At 41.6% G+C, this 21,557-nt stretch overlaps 1 protein-coding gene across 4 annotated transcripts in view; it reads right to left on the bottom strand.

Moving 5' to 3' along the window:
* Nucleotides 1–21,557, bottom strand: part of KCNAB1 (potassium voltage-gated channel subfamily A regulatory beta subunit 1) — a 529,857-nt gene that overhangs the window by 385,926 nt on the left and 122,374 nt on the right. Inside the window, exon 1 of one of the 4 annotated variants that reach the window (XM_059063671.2) lies at nt 5,884–6,384. The exons of the other annotated variants lie outside the window; for them this stretch is intronic. Coding sequence (XP_058919654.1) covers nt 5,884–6,125 — 242 coding nt within the window. The 5' untranslated portion in view covers nt 6,126–6,384. Of the gene's footprint in view, nt 1–5,883; nt 6,385–21,557 lie in introns of those variants that run through there. 4 annotated transcript variants of the gene reach the window in all.

Raw genomic sequence — 21,557 nt, 5'->3', positions numbered from 1 at the left:
AAAGAAGCAATACACACTATATAAGTGCAAAGCACAGGAGGATTGCAAAATAGTATAAGCTCTAGTTGTTCTCCTCAAGGTGACAACAGCATACTTTTGAGACACACACACACACACACACACACACACACACACACACACACACACACACACAATCTAAACTATATAGAACAAAGACAAGTTATTCTGTGAGAGAGAAGGGAGAGCCTGTGGTTTGGACTTGTCTCGGCAAGGGGGACGTGTGAGAATATTCTAGATGGGGAAAGCAATGATGAGTGAGACTCGATGTTTCAGGACAGGGATGGAGGGCCAGTGTGCCAAGAAGTAGGACTGAGGCAGACTGCAGAGCAGAGCAATGAGAGCAGTGCCTGGAAGACTGGACTAGAGGGGGACTGCAGCATCCCCAGGAGGCAGGACGTGGGGTGTGTGGTGTGTGTGGGGGGTATGGAATGTGTAGGGGGGTGTGGGGAGGAGAGGAGGTGTGTGTGAGCTGTATGGGATGTGAATGTGCGGTATGTGTGGAATATGGAGTGTGTGTGCGGTGTGTGGGTGTGTATGTTTATGTGATGTGTGTGGGGTGTGTATATGGTGTGGGGGGATATGGAGTGTGTGTGGGGGTGTATATGTGGTATGTGGGTGTGTGTGGGTGTGTGGTATGTGGGTGTATGTGTGTGGGGGTGTGTATGTTTGTATATGTGATGTGGGGTGTGTGTAGGGTATGTGTGTGTGGTGTGTGGGGATATGGAGTGTGTGGGGGGTGTGTATATGTGGTATGTGGGTATGCGTGTGTGTGTGTGTGGCGTGTGGACTAAGGCGGTATGTGGATGTGGATGTGTATGTGATGTGTGTGAGGGTATGTGTGGTAGGCGTGTGTCTGTGTGTGTGGTGTGTGTGTATGGCATATGTATGGCGTGGGGTGCGTATGTGAGGGTGTGTGTTAGCATAGGGCGAGATGGGGGTTGGAGGGCTGGGAATAAATATGGATTATGGAGTGAGCACTGGACTGGGACCCAAAGGACAAGGGCTTTGTTATTGGCTGGAAACACAACATCTCTGAGCTTCAGTTTTCTCCAGCTGTAAGATCTCTCCTTTTCTTCTTTTGTCCCCTCCCACCTTCTGCTCAAGGCTATAGAAAATTTTGTCTTTGGCAAATAGCATTTGTTTTAAATGTGAGAAAGAATTATTTCATTCCATGAACCTGGACAAGCCCTGTCATTATAAAATAGAAAAATCTGTGTCATTATTATTGGGGAATTTTTTAAGTGTAAATAATTTCAAACTAATTGATGCAGTTTCTATTAAACCAATGTCATTTCTTCTACCACACCCACTTGCTTTTGTTGAATTGTTATTTGATATAATGCCCCTTTTTAATATTAGGGGCCCCATGAGAAAGAACCCAAGGAATCCCACTGCTGTGTTAACTATAAGGATATTTTTTGAAGATATTAATTACACAACAAAGAACCACGAGAGAACTCTCTCTCTGATCTCCACATCAGAGAGAAGTGTTCCATCCCTGAGCAGCTGGCTCGTGTTCACCTCAAGGACTCTGAGACTGCTATAAAGAGCTCCACGGTCCTCTTCCCAGCTTGGTGCTACTGGAAAGCACAGAGCCAAATCCAGGTGCAAGGGCATGGCTGGCCCGTGTCACCCTCACTCACCCCAGGCTGCCTTCCTTTCCTGTTCTTAATCTTTCTAGGTCTCATCCTCTTTTTTTTTTTTTTTTTTTTGGCCACGCCACGCAACTTGTGGGATCTTAGTTCCCTAACCAGGGGACTGAACTCAGCAGTGAAAGCGCGGAGTCCTAACCACTGGACCACCACCAGTGAATTACCTCTTTTTATTTATTTTTATCTGTCTGAATTATATGCAGTTGGGCACCTTAAATACCTCTGGAAACAAGGAGGTTTAAAAATAAACACAACAAATAAATAGTCTGTACAACTGAAAGCTTTGTTTTCTAGACCAGGTGTCAGCAAATTATGGCCTACTGGCCAAATCTGGCCTGCCACTTGTTTTCATATGGTCTGTAAGATAAGATTGGCGTGTGTGTGTGTGTGTGTGTGTGTGTGTGTGTGTGTGTGTGTGTGTGGTACACGGGCCTCTCACTGTCGTGGGCTCTCCTGTTGTAGAGCACAGGCTCCGGATGCACAGGCTCAGTGGCCATCGCTCACGGGCCCAGCCACTCCACGGCATGTGGGATCTTCCCAGACTGGGGCACAAACCCATGTCCCCTGAATCAGCAGGTGGATTCTCAACCACTGCACCACCAGGGAAGCCTGGCTTTTTTTTTTTAATGGTTTGGGAGGAAGAAAAGGAAGAAGATTTGTGGTATGAGAAAATTATATGAAACTCAAATTTCAGCATCCATAAGTAAAGTGTAATTGGAACATAAACACGCCCAGTCCTTTGCTTATTGTCGATGGCTGCTTCCACCTACAAGGGCAGAGTTCAGTAGGTAGGACAAAGGCAGATGTGGCCCATGATCTTAAAATATCTACTATGTGGCCTTTTATAGAAAAAGTTTGGGGTCCCTTGGATTAGACCTTCATTTTACATCCATTTGAGTTCCTCCCGGCTTATGTGAGTATTATAAAATTGCTTCAAAGCTGGGTGTCTACTGCATCCTTACTCCATCTAGATTGTTTTTGTGCTTTGTCCATGAAACTAATTCTCAGTGTACTTCTACTTTGACCCAAGCTCAGGTTCACTGTCTGGCTCAGAGTTCAATGCTTTGTAATAACGATAGCCTCTTAGAAATAACTGAAGGACCCTCTTGGGTGACTATTTCATAGATATTTAAAAAATGAATTCACAAAAAACTTCTATTTTTGCTGAAAATTCTAAGCCAACAGAAGGATCGACACAGCAACTTGGCACTTTTTACACCACATTCAAACAATTTCCTCCCATTTCTTTTCAGTTGATACATGTGTTTGCATATTTACTGATTTTTTTTCCTCCCCTGGTCACCCTTAGTTAGAAATATAACCAAGTCTCCATAGAAACACAACATAATGCTCTCTCACACAGATGATCGAGGGACCCAAGCAGCTGGTATTGGGCTGAAGGCTGCAATGGCATCTGACCAAATTAGGAAGAGAAAACAGCTTACCCGGCTCTTCCAGACCTCTCAGAATTCTAAGCTCAGCATGGAAACCTACACAGATTGTGAATTACTGCAGATTTTTTAAAAACTTCTCTTATTATTTTTAACCACTTTATTGAGATATAATTTACATACATACAATTCACCCATTTAAAGTACAACATAATGATTTTTAGCATATTCACAGGGTTATTACTGCAAAGTTTTTCTTTTCTTTCTGAGAATATCTTATCTATTTGTATGTTTCAGCTATAGGGGGCTTTCATCCCCTGCCCCCAGAATGATTGAGAGGAGACACAGAATAAGCAGGAAGGGAACCTACATTTAGTGAACACCTACTGTGTGTTAGGAACTTATATGTCACACCTACTTATATGACTCCCCGTGTCACACAGTTTGTAAAGCAGAAGAGCTGGGATTTGAACTCTGGCCTGATTAACTCCAAAGCCCATTCTCTTTCCACTACACATGAAATAATACCCTTCAGAAAGAAGAAAATAGAAAAGGCAGGTTGAATGAGGTCTTTTAACATAGCCATGGTCTTGGGGGGAGGTGGAAATCAAGGTAAAGAAGAATACAAAATTCTCCTCACCTAACCCCAACTATGCCTATAAGAAGTCAAGGTCAAAAGCCAGGTTGGGCAGGAACCAAGAGAACCTGGATACTCTTCCTTAAAAATCCATCCCTAATGTTTAAAGGAGAATGTTTTAAATAAGGATACTTAATAAGTGCCTTGAAAAAAGAATAGATAAAGTACTATGGACATTTGGAGAAAGGAGTGGGGAGGGGTAAAGGTGACATGTGTCAGGAAGAGGTAGCAGAGAATAGCAAGTTCATCATAATTCAAAGCTTTGGCTATTTTCTGGGGCCAAGTATCTATTTAACTGTACTTTCTCTCCTCATATTCTGATCTAGGAACAATGATCTTCTAAGTCCCATTTCATACTAGAATGTGGTCTAGTGGCACATATGCTTGCCTAAGAGCCTGCCTCTGTGAGAAGGACCTGCCAGTCTTGCTCTCCAAGGCACCTTGAAGAGTCACCTCAGCACTGTACTCTCAAGCCGTGCAGAGGATGGGATCTGCAGATGTGCCTGGGAAACCAAGCTGGGATGACTGCTCTCCTCAAGCAGGTGGGCTCCAAGCCCCCACCCTCAACTAGGACACCTTTGTTCTTACCTATTTGAAGGGAGCATTCCTGTGCTCCATAAGTGCTTAAAAAACACTGTCCTAGAACATATCTTTGTCTGAACACTGGCACACATCACAAAATATGTAGTAGATATTCAAACCAGGACTTTGAGAGAAAGAGGCCTGCCCTCTGAAGATTTATAAAAGTGTTCATGGTGATACCACCCATCCTGGGACAAAGATGAAAAGACAGATTGTTTTTCAAACAGTGAAACAGTCCATCTTCACCAGATCTATATTCCACCACTATTACCACTGAGGGTCAAGGAAAGCATGGAGAATAGAGTGAGAGAATATGGAGAGGCAGAGAGGAGGCAGCTCCTTCTAGTCAAGACAGATTCAGGAAAGGTGGGTGAGGAATGACATCATCTCCTCCTCTATCCCAGGGTGTGGAGCCATAAGTTCTCTTGGAAAGGCTGTTGGATTCTTCTTAGGCTCCACTTCTAAAGCATGATGGGGTGAGCTGTCTTATGTTTATATGCCCTATAAACCTAGAAGAGTTCATTCCTCTTCTGCAAGAGTCCTTTATTGCATAAAGAGTCTGTGTGAAATACTTTGCTCTCCAGAGATGAGCCATCTCATTGCAAATTGCTTTATTAATCAAATTAGCTGATAACTAGAGCAGTAGGTACTGCCTTAAAACAGACCTTTTGATTATAGAAAAATAAAATCATTTAGGGACATCTTGTCTATGAACTGGAAGTTTTGGCTTGAGCTAAGACAACTGTTCTTTATAAATGCTAAGGGCTTGGGGTTTTGTTTTTTGTTTTTGTTTTTGTTTTCAGTTTCCAGCACCTTTGTCCTTCTGAACAGCTTTTGCTCAGCTTCCTGGATATTTAAAACTCTAGGCATTTGTCAAGGAAGTACTTGTACGGGTACAGCTGGGTGATTTAGCTAAGCACAGACATATCTTATAGAGGTTTGAACAATAATTGCTCAGAAAAAGAATGATCTTCCCATTCCAGAGCAATTTTTAAAGATTATACATCCAACCCCATACTAGGAAAAAATTTCTCCCTTTTGTTAATCTTTCACAGAATAAATGATGGTATTGGAAGGTTAGAGAACAACCAGTAATTTATCTTGGGCTACACTGATAAAAACTGCTGTCATTTCAAGAAACTGCTCAGTCTCATGAACTACTTTATTAGCTATTAGCACAACCACATGATTCAGGCTTAAAAGAAAATAACAGCCTTGAAGGCCAGGCAGCATTAAAAAAATTCTATTCTTAATTTATAAATTCCCTTAAGAAGAACAGAGCACCCATTCTTCATTATGATCTGCGAAATCACATACTTTTGCTTAAGTATCAAGCCAAAGACATTTCAAATGGCACAAAGTTGGGAACTTCCACAGGTGAATTTGACTATCTTTATGTAATCTTTGAAGCGAAGAGAAAGTGGACAAATTAAAGCTTGAAAAAATAAGGCAGCCCAAGAAGAGGGTTCACTGCATTCATTTTTCTTTTCCTTTTGCTATATAGTATTTTTTTGCTATTTCAATCATTCTTTCTTTAATAACAATAACCTTTGACTTCAGTGCAGTGCCCTGGTTGAATAACATTGCAACCAGCAAGTACCTGTAAGCCATGCCCGTCTCTGCCCTGGTGGTTTCCTGCAACGAGATTCCATGGACACGTAAAAACTTCTCCAGATATTTCCGTTCCGCTGCTCCACTGGGCCTAACAGGCCAACAGGCTGCCTGAGGCGGAGGCTTTGTTACTGCTAGGTGCCGTCTACATTTCAGAGCCGCTTCGCTGGATTTGGGCAGACCCAGCTTGGGGCTGGGGATGTCTGCACAAGCAGGTTTATACAGATGCATGCTTCAAAAACTCAAGGAAGCAAAGCTAACTTCACAGTACTTAGCTCTAAGACTGGCTGTATCTTGCTATGATTATCTTGGGTTATCCAGCTTTGGTGTGTCCCGAAAAGGGAGCAGCTTGTTTTCTTTAGATGTCCCTTATCGTTTTTTGTATTCGAGCAGCCTCCTGAGCTCCTGGCAGAACTGCTGGTTATAAGTCCCTGCCAAAGCCTGTGCAAAACGAAGCCTGACCAAGGCCAATCGCATTTCTCGTCCCTGTAAAGTTTGCAAAGTCGAACTTAAGCAACCCCACATTGGCCCTGGGGGAAAAAAAGTATGGGCACCCCTCCCCATGTCTTTCTATTTAGGTAAAAGGAAATATTTTGGTGGGAGGTAGGCCAAATATTCTCTTCTCATAAGGCCTTGGGGATGATTCATGATTGTGTAATGAGACCTCTCTAAATCATCAAATATTCCATAATCAAATAATTTATTATACTAGTGACATGATTCATTTGGGTGAAAGGCCCACTAACATTTTTCTTTTTCAGATGTTACAGTCAAATGATAGGAAATATTAATAAGGTGACTTTAAAAAGCAAAGGACCCACACAAATATGCCCAACTGATTTTTGACAAAGATGCAAGAGCAATTCAATAGGATAGGCATTTTGACAAACGGTGCTGGAGCAACTGGACATTTATAAGCAAAAACAAACAAACAAATTAATGAACCCTTGACTAAAACCTCACATTTTTACAAAAATTAACTCAAAATGGATCACAGACATAAATGTAAAATGTAAAACTAGAAAACTTCTAGGTAAATACTTAGGAGAAAACCTTCAAGAACTAGGGCTAAGAGAAGAATCTTAGACTTGATGCCAAAAGCACAATCCATAAAAGGAAAAAATTATAGATTGGATCACATCAACATTCAAAACTTTTGATCTGTGAATGACCCTGTAAAGTGATTGAAAAAAGCAAATTACAGGCTGAGAGAAAGTATTTGCAAATCACATATCCGACAAAAAACTTATACCTAGAACATATAAAGAAACAAAAACTCAAACTCAAGAATAAAAGCATAAACTATCCAATGAGCAAATGGACAAAAGGTATGAACAGACATTTCACTGAGGAGGAATGGCAAATAAGCACATGAAAAGATGTTTAACTATTAACCATTAGGGAAAATGCAAACTAAATTCACAATGAGATATCACTACACACCTATCAAAATAGCTAAAATAAAATGATAACACTAAATGCTGACAAGGATTCAGAGAACCTGGTTCACTCATAAACTGCTGGTAGGACCACTCCCAAAAAGAGTATGGCAGTTTCTTATAAAAGTAAACACACTAAACTTACCATATGAAACAGAAATTTACTCTTGAGAAATGAAATCTATGTTCACACAAAAACCTGTACACAAATGTTCATAGAAGGTTTATTCATAAGAGCCCCAAACTGGAAACAAACCAAATTTTCTACAAAGGATGAATGGTAAGCCATGGTATATCCATGTTATGAATACTACTCAGCAATAAAAAGAAATGAACTACTGATACAAACAACATTGTGGGTAAATCTTATGCTGAATGACGAAAAGCCAATGCCAAAGGTTACACACTGTATGCTTCCAATTATATCACATTCTTGAACTGACAGAATTATAGAGATGGAGAACCAGTTAGTGGTTGCCAGGTGAGACGGAAGAAGAAAGGGGGGTAAGGTGTGTCTGGCTATAAAAGGGTAGACAAGGCTTTCTTGTGCTGGGACTGTTATGTGTCTTGACTATGATGGCAGACACACCAATTTACACATGTGCTAAAATTGCATAGAACTAAATACACACACACACACATACACACACACACACAAGTGCATGTAAAATGAGTGAAGTCTGAATAAGGTCAGTGGCTTGTATCATTATCAATTTCCTAATTGTGATGTTGAACTGTAGTTATATAAGATGTCATTGTTGGGGGAAACTGGGTAAAGGGGATATGGGATCTCTCTGTATTGTTTCTTTCAACTGCATGTGAATCCATAATTATCTGAAAATTAAAAGTTTTTAAAAAATCAGAGTCTCCTCATATAAGGTCCTTCCACCTTGTGATTCCAGCTGTGACTCTCCTCCAAATATGACTCCTGGACATGAATGGTTCATCCAGTTCAACAGGCTTCCTGCTCCCAGCCCACTGATCACCATACCTTTGCTCACTTGGCTTCTAGCCAGTCCCTTCAAATGTTTCCTTAAAGCTCACCTCCTCTAGGAATTCTTCCCCGAGATCCCAGCCCCTGGTATACAATCATTCCTTGAAATTCATCTTGCAATTCACTTCTAAGGCATTCACAGCAATTCTAAACTGTTCCCAAACATTTGCACATCCACAATGGTTTCTGCCATATTTTTGTAACACTTGTACCATTATTTATTTACTGTTAGGAATTAGCTTGCTTTTTTTAACCTAAATGTTATGAACTGAATGTTTGTGTCCCTCCAAAAATTCATGTGTTGAAATTAATCTCCATTGTGATGGTATTTGAAAATGAGGTCTTTGAGAGGTGATTAAGTCATGAGAGTGGAGCCCTCATGAATGGGATTAGTGCCCTTACAAGAAGAGGCCAGAGAGCTAACTCACTCTCCTTCTGCCATATGAGGACACAGCAAAATATGGTTGTCTGTAAAACAGGAAGAGGGCTCTCAGCAGAACCTGACCATGCTGACACCCTGATCTTGGACTTCCTAACCTCCAGAACTATGAAAAGTAAGTGTTTGTTGCTTAAACCACATACTTTATAGTAATTTGTTATAGCAACCCTAACTAAGACACTCAGTAAGGAAACATTATATTATAAGCATCATAAAAAGAAAAACTTTATCACTTGTAATAAAATAGAATGCAAACTTTAAAAAATAAATAAAATTTAAAATGAAGAATAGTATTAAATTGTAGGTGGAAATTATTGGTGTCCAAATGTCCTATTTTTTTGGTTTTTATTGAGAAGATTAAAAGGAGTTAGAGAGGTATTTAAGGTATTTTAGCACAGATCTGAGACTTTCTTTTTCTTTCCTCTCATTTTTTTTTTTTAGGTTATCAGAAGAATTGAAAGGAAATTGAAACAGGAATATGCCACCTTTACAATTGGAATCAAATTTATTTAATGCCCTGTGTATACACTAAAATCATCTCCTTGTCCACCAGTGGTACTTGTACCTACCTTGGGAAACACAGAATGATAATATATTGCCCCAGAGTATTAGATACCTCCTCCTGCAAATGCACATCTAACTCCCCATCTAGACTTACTCCCCTTTGAGGGGAGGGACGACTGTATCTAGCAAAAGCTTGTGACCTCCATAATAATCAACATGGTGCTCTGTGCACGATTAACACTTCAAAGATATTAATGGTTTACTTGCTTGAATTTTAAATTCCCCAAAGCTACCTTTCCCCTTGTCAATCTGTTTCCATTTTCACCCCAGCAGCCAAAGCTCTGAGCCTCAAGAGAGAAATAAAAAGAAAAGCTAGAAGAGAAATCAGGCAGCAGGAGAGAGTTAAAGAGAAACTCGAATTCCCAAGTAAAGTTGTATCTATTGTTCAATCACCTACACTAGCCACTGGTTAAATCAGCCACAGAAGTGGTTCCTCCAGTGGAGTTCCCGCCAAGGAAGAAATAGAGGTGAACTAGAAAAGCAGTCATGAATAATGAGACATGAGCCCCTTCAATGTTTTTTTCTGCCCTCTGAATATGGAGCCAGGCCCAAGAGAGGCGAGAGGGATGAGAAAGCCAGTATTTGTCAGAAACTGAAGTTTCTTTTCACTAAGTTCTAAAAGTTGAAAACTGTCATAAAAAGTCCCAGTTTGAAGATGGGGAGTAGAAACTATATAAGGGAACTGTGTGTCCCTTTGGCTGTCAATGCAAATGCAAATCAATTTTAAATGACAAGTATAAGACTATAAGAAATGGCTCTGAGCAGCTAGGGGGTACAGTTAATGTCTGTCTTGCTGTCTTTCTGTGTCTCGGGATGATAATTATTACATACTGTTCAGAATCTTTAAGTATTATGCAAACCCAGGGTCAGCAGAGTGTAGGAAAAATGACATGGCCATCTGATGAGAGTGGTGCTTCTGACCATGTTCTGTTGATGGGGTGCAAGAGGCCCTGGGACTTAGAAGTCACAAATAGAAGCTCACATAGCCCTGGATGGTGAACAGGCTTTATCCACACCTGTTCAGCATTCATAAATAACTGTGTGACCTTGGGCAGGTCTTGATCTCTCTGTCCCCTTAGTTTTTTAATGGGCTCAGACTTAAGTAATCCCTAAGATTCTTCTAGATCTGATGTCCTGTGAGTCTTAAAAAATTACTTGGGCTAAACATTCTGCAGAGATGAAGACCCTTCCTGTGTTGACTCAATGAATTATTAGCTAGTTCTCTAAGGTACCAGGCCCATGAGACTGACGCTATTATTCTTGGAATATACCAATAGTATTTATAGCCTAATTTTACACTTTTGTTGGCTAAAGAGGTGACTTATTGAACACCGTATCCTAGATTTATGGACAGGGTACAGTCATCTAAAAATTGTCTTGGACTACAGTTGAAAACCGAAGCAGGAGCTGGTGAGGCCAGGGGAATGGGACTGTGTTTCCATGGCTGGGGTGAAGGAGTGCTGGTTCTGCCCAAATGAATTTAGACAAGAGACACCAGACCACAGATCCAAGCCTGCCTTCCCATTCCGATTACTTATGGGAACTACATCCTTTTGCTCTGCAGGTGATGCTGTGACAGAAAGCAGTCACCTGACTGAAACATCTGCCTCCAATCCTGCTGGGAACCATCAGAGGAGTTTCTCTTCTTGTCATTACCATCTTCTCTTCACCTTTGCCAGAGCTCCCTGCAGGTCTAGTTGTATGCGGTGAGAGCACAGTTAAAGATGTGTGGGTCGTATGAACGCCACACAATGAAGAAAACATTACCTTCGCTCTTTACTGTGAGAAGCTCACAGTAGAGAGGAGGAGGGAGACCAGTAAAGGCTACAGAGCAGTGCGCTATGAGCTACAATACCGGCAAGCAATGAGGAGACACAGAAACCCAGCGTCAGTGACAGCAGCAGGAGAGGGAAGGGGTGGGAGGGGGTGGAGGGAGTTCTTTCAGAGGTTTGCAATCAAGCAAGAAGGCTAATCTTGAAAGTCTGTTTATCATTGATTGGACCTTTTCTAGACAATCCCTCTCACCTCGTTTTAGGCCAAAATGTATTCAGAAATAAAATAAAACAGTCCCAGCAGGACTGGGGAGGGGACACACATTCAGTGCATGGGATTACAGCATGGGAGTAATGGACAGCCCCTGTTAAGGCAGCCTGAGCTCCCAAAGACAGCGCCTCCACCTCAGCCTCAGCCCGCTTTATCTCTTCTCCTTATCCCTGGCAGCTGGTATATTATATACTATTGCACTACAACATAAAAACAGCCCCTCCCCGATGTGTAATTGTCATATTGCTAACATATGCATAGATATATACATTGTAGCTTGTCTTAGGAAAAATAGAAGCATACTTAAGGGCCACCAGGTATATGGGTCTCTTCCTTGACTAAAGGGCTTGTGGGCAGGGCTGATCCTTGGTATTTCACTGCACCTGCATTTATCCCACAATGACCCACATCCACAACCAGAAAGCATCTTTAAATTTTGGCATTTGCAGCAAGTCTACCTTCACTACTTTGGGTGTGACTCTCTTGCTCTTTCTGCAAGTGTCCCAAAAGATGACAAAACGTGGCCTTTGTTCTAAGGCTAACGCAAAGGAAGTGGCCAATGGGACTGCAATGTGCAAAAGTACACTCTCTGTGGCCAGAAATGCCTTGAAAGATGGCCATTGGGGACACAGAGTGCCTTGGAGAAGAGGTAGGTGAGGAGGAAGCAAGGTGGGAGGTGAGGCCTTAGTCCTATTATATGGGCTTCACACTCTCTTTTTAAGTAATGTTGAGCCACAGAAGGTTTGAGGTCAGGATAGTATTGTGGTCACATGCTGTCCAATCATCACTGAAGCAATGCTTCCAAAACGCCAAGAGCACATTCCCCCCTATCCCAGTCTGCTTTGGCCTGGCTTGGAGAACTTCCACAGATTTGGGGTGCAGTATGGTAGGAAGAGCATGGACTGTGAAAGCAGGAAGACTTGGGTTCGATTCCTACCCCTACAGCACAGTAGTGAATTGACCGTGGGCACTTTCTGAGTGCCATTTCTTCCTCTGGAAAACACACCTCACCATATTACAACACAGGTTGTTGCAAAGATTAAAGGGAATATGGTATTTGAATAGCTGGCACAGAATGAACGGTGGTTATTGTTATAGCACCTGCTGCATTGCACAACTCCAGAGATTGCCCATCGACACTGCAGCCTGTGTGGATGATGCCCTTGTGTTGCAGTGAACAGCAGGCCTGGCTATATGCATCTGACGTGGACAGACTGAGCAAGCAAAAATTTTCAGGAGATTTCAATGCTATGGGTTGCAAGACTGCAAAATGGATGGGATGGCTTTAAATACGGGTCTACAGGTCTCTACCCTCTTCACTTTCTCCTTCCTAAAGAGAAGTGAAAGATTATCTGGATAAAGTTGATCTGTTCCTCATCTGGTGAGAAATCCCTCCCTCCCTCCTTAAGCATCTACTCAGAAAGCAGATTTGAAAGCAGCAGAGAATCCCTCACCTCTGTGGTTACCGCTCCTGCTCTGCCAACAGGCTCATCCATCGTCTTCTGCACATTATTCTTTCAGGGCCTAGAACTTGTCCGAGACAAGACTGGGAGGCCTACAGGTAAACCTCAGCTACAAACCAAGGCCTAAAAATGTATACTTTCAGTGCTGTGATACGACACACTGCTGAGAGGTCTTATTGGGATCATTCCGTCTGAACCAATCTACCTCTTCATCATCTCCTTCTGGGCACTTAAGATTAATCTAAAAAATCTATGATTCTACTGAAACTGTAAGAAATCTTAGAAATCAGCTGGTTCAATTCTCTTGTTTTATCAATGAGGAAAGAAACATCCAGGTAAATTGGCAACATTAAAAGTCAGTTATTGTAAGGACTGGAATAAAGTACGTTTCCAGAAGCTTTAGAAGTCAGACGGACAGGAGTTTAAAGCCTTGCCCAACAATGCACTACTGTGTGATGTGAGTGCTCTCTGAGTTTTCTGTTTCATCCTCAGAAAAATGGGGAAAACAATATTACCTCCTCAGAGTTAACTACGCTAAATTGGTTTATGTATTTTGAAGCCCCACATGTACTACCTTGCCTATTGAAATGTCATTTCACTGTATCATAATTGTAAATGTTTCATCATTGACTAAAGTGCCAAGACAATCCTGCTGAAAAACAACCTGCTGAAAAACACGCCCTGTGCTTCTGCCGTGGAAGACAAATGAATAGCTTCACTTTGCTTACTTTATTTATGATAGAATGTTCTTTTCAGCTGGAAAAAATTTATACAATTAAGAGCACAAGTGTCCCATCAATATTTTGAAAAATTTCATCTATATGGTTTGTTTTTCTAAAGTCTCTAAGGGTTATTCCAAGACAAACTTCAACTGGAGGCACTTACAGCTTTTGGCATTTTCCCAAAGATTCCAATGTTAATTCAAATAACATCACAACTGAGGAGACCTTCAAGATGGCGGAGGAGTAAGACGTGGAGATCACCTTCCTCCCCACAAATACATCAGAAATACATCTACATATGGAACAGCTCCTACAGAACACCTACTGAACGCTGGTAGAAGACCTCAGACCTCCCAAAAGGCAAGAAACTCCCCACATACCTGGGTAGGGCAAAAGAAAAAAGAAAAAAACAGAGACAAAAGAATAGGGACAGGACCCGCACCAGTGGGAGGGAGCTGTGAAGGAGGAAAGGTTTCCACACACTAGGAAGCCCCTTCACGGGCGGAGACTGCGGGTGGCAGAGGGGGAAGCTTCGGAGCCACGGAGGAGAGCACAGCAACAGGGGTGCGGAGGGCAAAGCAGAGAGATTCCCGCACAGAGGATCGGAGCCGACCAGCACTCACCAGCCCGAGAAGCTTGTCTGCTCACCCACCAGGGTGGGAGGGGGCTGGGAGCTGAGGCTCGGGCTTCGGCTGGATCCCAGGGAGAGGACTGCTGTTGGCTGTGTGAACACAGCCTGATGGGGTTAGTGCACCACGGCTAGACGGGAGGGAGTCTGGGAGAAGTCTAGAGCTGCCGAAGAGGCAAGAGACCTTTTCTTCCCTCTTTGCTTCCTGGTGTGGGAGGAGAGGAGATTAAGAGCGCCACTTAAAGTAGCTCCAGAGACGGGCACGAGCCGCGGCTATCAGCGCGGACCCCAGAAATGGGCATGAGACACTAAGGCTGCTGCTGCTGCCACCAAGAAGCCTGTGTGCGAGCACAGGTCACTCTCTACACCTCCCCTCCCGGGAGCCTGTGCAGCCCGCCACTGCCAGGGTCCCGTGATATAGGGACAACTTCCCTGGGAGAACGCGCGGTGCCCCTCAGGCTGGTGCAATGTCACATCGGTCTCTGCTGCCGCAGGCTCGCCCCACACTCCGTACCCCTCCCTCCCCCCAGCCTGAGTGAGCCAGAGTCCCAAAATCAGCTGCTCCTTTAACCCTGTCCTGTCTGAGCAAAGAGCAGACGCCCTCAAGTGACCACACAGACATGGGGCCAAACCCGAAGCTGAACCCCGGGAGCTGTGCGAACAAAGAAGAGAAAGGGAAGTCTCTCCCAGCAGCCTCAGAAGCAGCGGATTAAAGCTCCACAATCAACTAGATGAACCCTGCATCTGTGGAATACGTGAATAGACAACGAATCATCTCAAAACTGAGGCAGTGGACTTTGGGAGCAACTGTACACTTGGGGTTTGCTTTCTGCATCTAATTTGTTTCTGGTTTTATGTTTATCTTAGTTTAGTATTTAGAGTTTATTATCATTGGTAGATTTGTTTACTGATTTGGTTGCTCTCTTCCTTTTTTAAAAATTTTTTTTTTTTCCTTTTTCTCTTTTTGTAAGTGTGTATGTGTATGCGTCTTTGTGTGATTTTGTCTCTATAGCTTTGCTTTTATCATTTGTCTTAGGGTTTTGTCTGTCTGGATTTTGTTTTTGTTTTTTTAGTATAGTTTTTAGCACTTGATATCATTGGTGGATTTCTTCTTTGGTTTGGTTGCTCTCTTCTTTCTTTCTTCCTTTTTTAAAAATTTTAATAATATTTTAAATTTTTTATTTTAATAACTTTTTAATTTTATTTTATTTTTCTTTCTTTCTTTTTCTCCCTTTTCTTCTGAGCCACATGGCTGACAGGGTCTTGGTGCTCCAGCCAGGTGTCACGCCTGTGCCTCTGAGGTGGGAGAGCCAAGTTCAGGACATTGGTCTACCAGAGACCTCTCAGCTCCACATAATATCAAATGGCAAAAGCTCTCCCAGAGATCTCCATCTCAACGCTAAGACCCACCTCCACTCAACAACCAGCAAGCTACAGTGCTGGACACCCCATGCCAAACAACTAGCAAGACAGGAACACAACCCCACCCATTAGCAGAGAGGCTGCCTAAAATCATAATAAGGTCACAGACACCCAAAACACACCACCGGACATGGAACTGCCCACCAGAAAGACAAGATCCAGCCTCATCCACCAGAAAACAGGCCCCAGTCCCCTCCACCAGGAAGCCTACACAGCCCACTGAACCAACCTTACCCACTGGGGGCAGACACCAAAAACAATGGGAACTACGAACCTGCAGCCTATGAAAAGGAGACCCCAAACACAGTAAGTTAAGCAAAATGAGAGGCAGAGAAACACACAGCAGATGAAGGAGCAAGGTAAAAACCCACCAGACCAAACAAATGAAGAGGAAATAGGCAGTCTACCTGAAAAAGAATTCAGAGTAATGATAGTAAAGATAATCCAAAATCTTGGAAATAGAATGGAGAAAATACATGAAACATTTAACAAGGACCTAGAAGAACTAAAGAGCAAACAAACAATGATGAACAACACAATAAATGAAATTTAAAATTCTCTAGAAGGAATCAATAGCAGAATAACTGAGGCAGAAGAACAGATAAGTGACCTGGAAAATAAAATAGTGGAAATAACTACCACAGAGTGGAATAAAGAAAAAAGAATGAAAAGAATTAAGGACAGTCTCAGAGACCTCTGGGACAACATTAAATGCAACAATATTTGAATTATAGAGGTCCCAGAAGAAGAAGAGAAAAAGAAACAGACTGAGAAATATTTAAAGAGACTATAGTTGAAAGCTTCCCTAATATAGGAAAGGAAATAGTCAATCAAGTCCAGGAAGCACAGAGAGTCCCATACAGAATAAATCCAAGGAGAAACACGCCAACACACATACTAAACAAACTATCAAAAATTAAATACAAAGAAAAAATACTAAAAGCAGCAAGGGAAAAACAACAAAAAACATACAAGGTAATCCCCATAAGGTTAACAGCTGATCTTTCAGCAGAAACTCTGAAAGTCAGAAGGGAGTGGCAGGACATATTTAAAGTGATGAAAGGGAAAAACCTAGAACCAAGATTACTCTACCCAGCAAGGATCTCATTCAGATTCGCCAGAGAAATTAAAACTTTACAAACAAGCAAAAGCTAAGAGAATTCAGCACCACCAAACCAGCTTTACAACAAATGCTAAAGGAACTTCTCTAGGCAGGAAACACAAGAGAAGGAAAAGACCTACAATAACAAACCCAAAACAATTAAGAAAATGGTCATAGGAACAAACATATTGATCACTACTTTAAACGTAAATGGATTAAATGCTCCAACCAAAAGACACATACTGGCTGAATGGATACAAAAACAAGACCCATATATATGCTGTCTACCAGAGACCCACTTCAGACCTAGGGACACATACAGACTGAAAGTGAGGGGATGGATAAAGATATGCATGCAAATGGAAATCCAAAGAAAGCTGGAGTAGCAATTCTAATATCAGACAAAATAGACTTTAAAATAAAGACTATTACAAGAGACAAAGAAGGACACTACATAATGATCAAGGGATCGATCCAAGAAGTAGATATAACAATTGTTAATATTTATGCACCCAACATAGAAGCACCTCATTACATAAGGCAAATGCTAATAGCCATAAAAGGGGAAATTGAGAGTAACAATCATAGTAGGGGATTTTAACATCCCACTTTCACCAATGGACAGATATACAGAAGATATACAGATTGCCAACAAACACATGAAAGGATGCTTAACATCACTAATCATTAGAGAAATGCGAATCAAAACTACAATGAGGTATCACCTCACTCCATTCAGAAGGGACATCATCAAAAAGTCTACAAACAATAAATGCTGGAGAGGGTGTGGATAAAAGGGAACCCTCCTGCACTGTTAGTGGGAATGTAAATTGGTACAGCCACTATGGAAAACAGTAGTGTACAGCCAGTATGGAGAACAGTATGGAGGTTCCTTTAAAAACTAAAAATAGAACTACCATATGACCCAGCAATCCCACTACTGGGCATATACCCTGAGAAAACCATAATTCAAAAAGAGTCAAGTACCACAATGTTCACTGCAACTCAATTTACAATAGCCAGGACATGGAAGCAACCTAGGTGTCCATCAACAGATGAATGGATAAAGAAGATGTGGCACATATATACAATGGAATATTACTCAGCCATAAAAAGAAATGAAATAGAGTTATTTGTAGTGAGGTGGATGGACCTAGAGTCTGTCATACAGAGTGAAGTAAGTCAGAAGGAGAAAAACAAATACCATATCCTCACACATATATATGGAATCTAAAAAAACCCCAAAAAGGTTCTGAAGAACCTAGGAGCAGGACAGGAATAAAGACACAAAGAGAATGGACTTGAGGATGCAGGGAGGGGGAAAGGTAAGTTGGGACGAAGTGAGAGAGTGGCATGGACTTATATACACTACCAAATGTAAAATAGATAGATAGTGGGAAGCAGCCGCATAGCACAGGGAGATCAGCTCGGTGCTTTGTGACCACCTAGAGGGGTGGGATAGGGAGGGTGGGAGGGAGACGCAGAGGGAGGGGATATGGGGATATATGTATATGTATAGCTGATTCACTTTGTTTTAAAGCAGAAACTAACACACCATTGCAAAGCAATTATACTCCAATAAAGATGTTAAAAAACATAACTGAATTTTTTTAGAGGTCACCTTTTTAGCAACCTTGTTAGATATAACATCACCAAGAATCTACAAATGAACAAATAAGATATCAAAAAACCCACATTTCAAACCTCCTGGGAGAGTACCTCAATTCATAAACCCACTCCTTCTTGATCATAATTCAATTAAGACAGATTGTCTTATTTCCCATTCCTCAGCAAAGATAGCAAATTAGATGAAAAGGGCTATTAGAGGCAGGCATCCTGACAGGAGCAAGGAAAATTTATAGCAAGGTAAGGATACAGAAAAAGTCATGGAGGGGGAAAAATACAGAAGCCAACATTTAAAAATAAAATAGCAAAATGAGGCCTCTAATTTTCAAGGCAAATAGTTCTATAGACCTTAATAGTCCCTGAAGACACTTTAACATAGCACAATAGTTGACATTTATTAAGATAAACTAGAGGTGTCAAGTTGCTTATTCAGGTTTAAAAAGTTAAAATAAGTCCTTGACAGTTAAATTAGAAAGCTTCAGGTACTGGGGAAAATGGCTTGACTGAAAATTTTCATTCTCTGACAATGTCAAATGAACGAGACCTAACAGTGAATTATTTTCTGCATTTACGAATATTATCTTGACCATTCTCACCAACTTTATCTCTGTTACTAGTAACTTAGTGGCTTAGCTGATTCCTAGCCCAGGAAACAGTCAACTTTGTTTTGGAGCTACAGACTACACACTTCTTTCTGCTGCCCCTTTCCCACCTGCCTCTTTGCTGGTTCACATGCACACAAATTCCTGCATATTCTTATAAAAGTCGCGTTGAAATGGTGCATTTTTGTGTGTATTTTTCCCTGACATTTCTATTCCCTGTCTCCCTGCCTCCTGGTAGAACTAATTATTTCTTTATCTTTATTTCCATAGCGCTTCATTCACACTTCAAACATCACACCAATACAAATGTTAGTGTAGACTTGTCTTCCCTGAGAAGACTCTGAGATTATTCAGGGCAAGAAGTCTGCCTCATGTATCACCGTATTCCCAGAATTGAACATAAAAGATGATCAAACCTCTTGAATACATTTCTGTTTAAATATTCTAGTTTGATTGTTAGAAATTCTTTCAATATTGTATATATATATATATGGAAAGAGTGTCCTTGAATTCTGAATATTGACTTCATTGGAAATTCAGTCAACTGAAAATACTTTTTTTTTTTTTTTTTTTTGCGGTACACCAGCTCACAGGCCAAGCCACTCCTCGGCATGTGGTATCTTCCCGGACCAGGGCACGAACCCGCGTCCCCTGCATCGGCAGGCGGACTCTCAACCACTGCGCCACCAGGGAAGACCTGAAAATACTTTTAAAACACATTTACACTTACGATTTTTTTGCCATTTCTTTTAGATAAATGACCATCTGGAACCTAAAATATTGCAAACAGACTTAAGCATTTAATAGTTTGTTCAACAAGCAATTGCTGTTTGGATAGTCACATAATGCAATTTACTAAGCTTGGAGACAGAAAGAGCTTATCTTTCTAATGCACTCCACTTGTGGAATTGTTTATGCTGACTATCACCTCCTCAGTCCCATAGGTAATTAAATAATTCAACAGTCCTTTGGGGCAGCTTGTTTCATGCCTAATGTTCACTGCTATAATCAAATTAAATATGAAAATTAAGCTACAAAATACACTTTGGGCTTTGATTTTTTTTTAAGTGAACTATTTCAAATTTGTAATTTAAAAAAGGCTCTTGAATTGTTCCTCAAATTCCTCACCCTTCCACACAAAAATGTGCATGTATCTTGTGTGAGAATAGCGAAACGGAGAAGGAATGCCAGAACATCATAAATGATATGCAGTTTTACTAATAATATTATATTTGAAACCACGGTGCACCCTGCTGCTGGAAACAGAGCAACTGGCTTATCTGTGTTCAAGAATCCTGCAAGTGCATTATAGAAAAACATATGATTACATTGTTTGAATGAACATACTATCGTAGATACTCCTCTTAAAAACACATACCTGTCCAGTTCTGAAATAACAGACTGAATCAGTGAGCTCTCTTGGCTCTCAACAAGGCTCTCTGGTCTTGTTCCCATGTGCCTGATCCTGCCTCATGAGCTGTCAGCCAGAGCCTGTGGCTGTTACCATGGGAAGGGGTGACCTGCTGCACTGTGGCAACTCCACCTCACAACCGCCTGCAGTAGGAATAAAACAGAAACTGCAGAAGGCTCCTGGCTCATTCAGCCATATGTGATTCTTAGGGCAATTTTTAAAAACTCTGAGAGGTTCAAAATGGGAACTGAGCACCCATGGATTGACATTAGCAAGGCTGTGTTCCAAGTGCCTGCCAAGCTGATATCAAATCACCATCTGCAGGTTTCTGAAGGGCCATCAATCTTCTCAATCTTCTCAGTGAAACAGGAAATTGAGTTCCAAGTAGAGAAGCCGAAAGAGATTTACCCACCATGTGGCAAAGGCCAGGTCAGGGGGGTCAGGCCTCGAATGAGAGGAATACCATTGAAGGGAAAGGAGTGCCTTGGCCCCTCCCTGTTACAGGAAGCAGCCAGACTCTACCTCAGCACCTCCTTCACTCTGCTCTGACTATGGTTCTGTGGCAGAGACCAGCCAGCTGTTCACCTTGCCTGTTTTCCTCTCTTCCTCGGCACACATTTGCACTACAATTCCCAGCCTCCCTTGCAGTTCAGTGTGGTAATGTGACTGGATTCCAGCCAATGTGACTTCTACCCACAGCTGCCACTTACAGTGATCTTCCCTATGATCCTCCATATTCTTCTCCTGTCTGCTGGATCAATGCCAATACTCAGCCACCAGCCAGCTTAGAAAACAAAAGCTGAAGATGACAGAATTTGCATCAGCCTGGATCCCACCTAACTGGAACTTCCTACCCTTGATCGGACTTACATGAGTAGGAAATAAACTTTCTTATATCAGGTCAATGAGGTTTCAGGATTTAGCAGCTAGGATTACCTTTAATTAAAAAATCAATGGACTCTTATTTTGTAAAGGGCATTTACCCACAGCCTAACCTTAATAAGCTCTTTCTGGATTGGAAACCAGAACCAAATATCTGGTCTGGATCCCAGTTTAATTTCCTGATGACTGAAGAAATATTTGGCAAGTCTTTGTTTGTGATTAGGTTACAATGTGTGTGCCAAAGCACAAAAAACTCCCAATTTGTCTTGCCTTGGAATGGAGATTTTCCTCTAAAACTGTAAGACTGACACCTGATGGTATCTCTG

The sequence above is a fragment of the Kogia breviceps genome, chromosome 5 (assembly GCF_026419965.1).
Source record: "Kogia breviceps isolate mKogBre1 chromosome 5, mKogBre1 haplotype 1, whole genome shotgun sequence".
Lineage (NCBI taxonomy): Eukaryota > Metazoa > Chordata > Mammalia > Artiodactyla > Physeteridae > Kogia > Kogia breviceps.
This window is presented reverse-complemented; position numbering and strand designations above follow the sequence as displayed.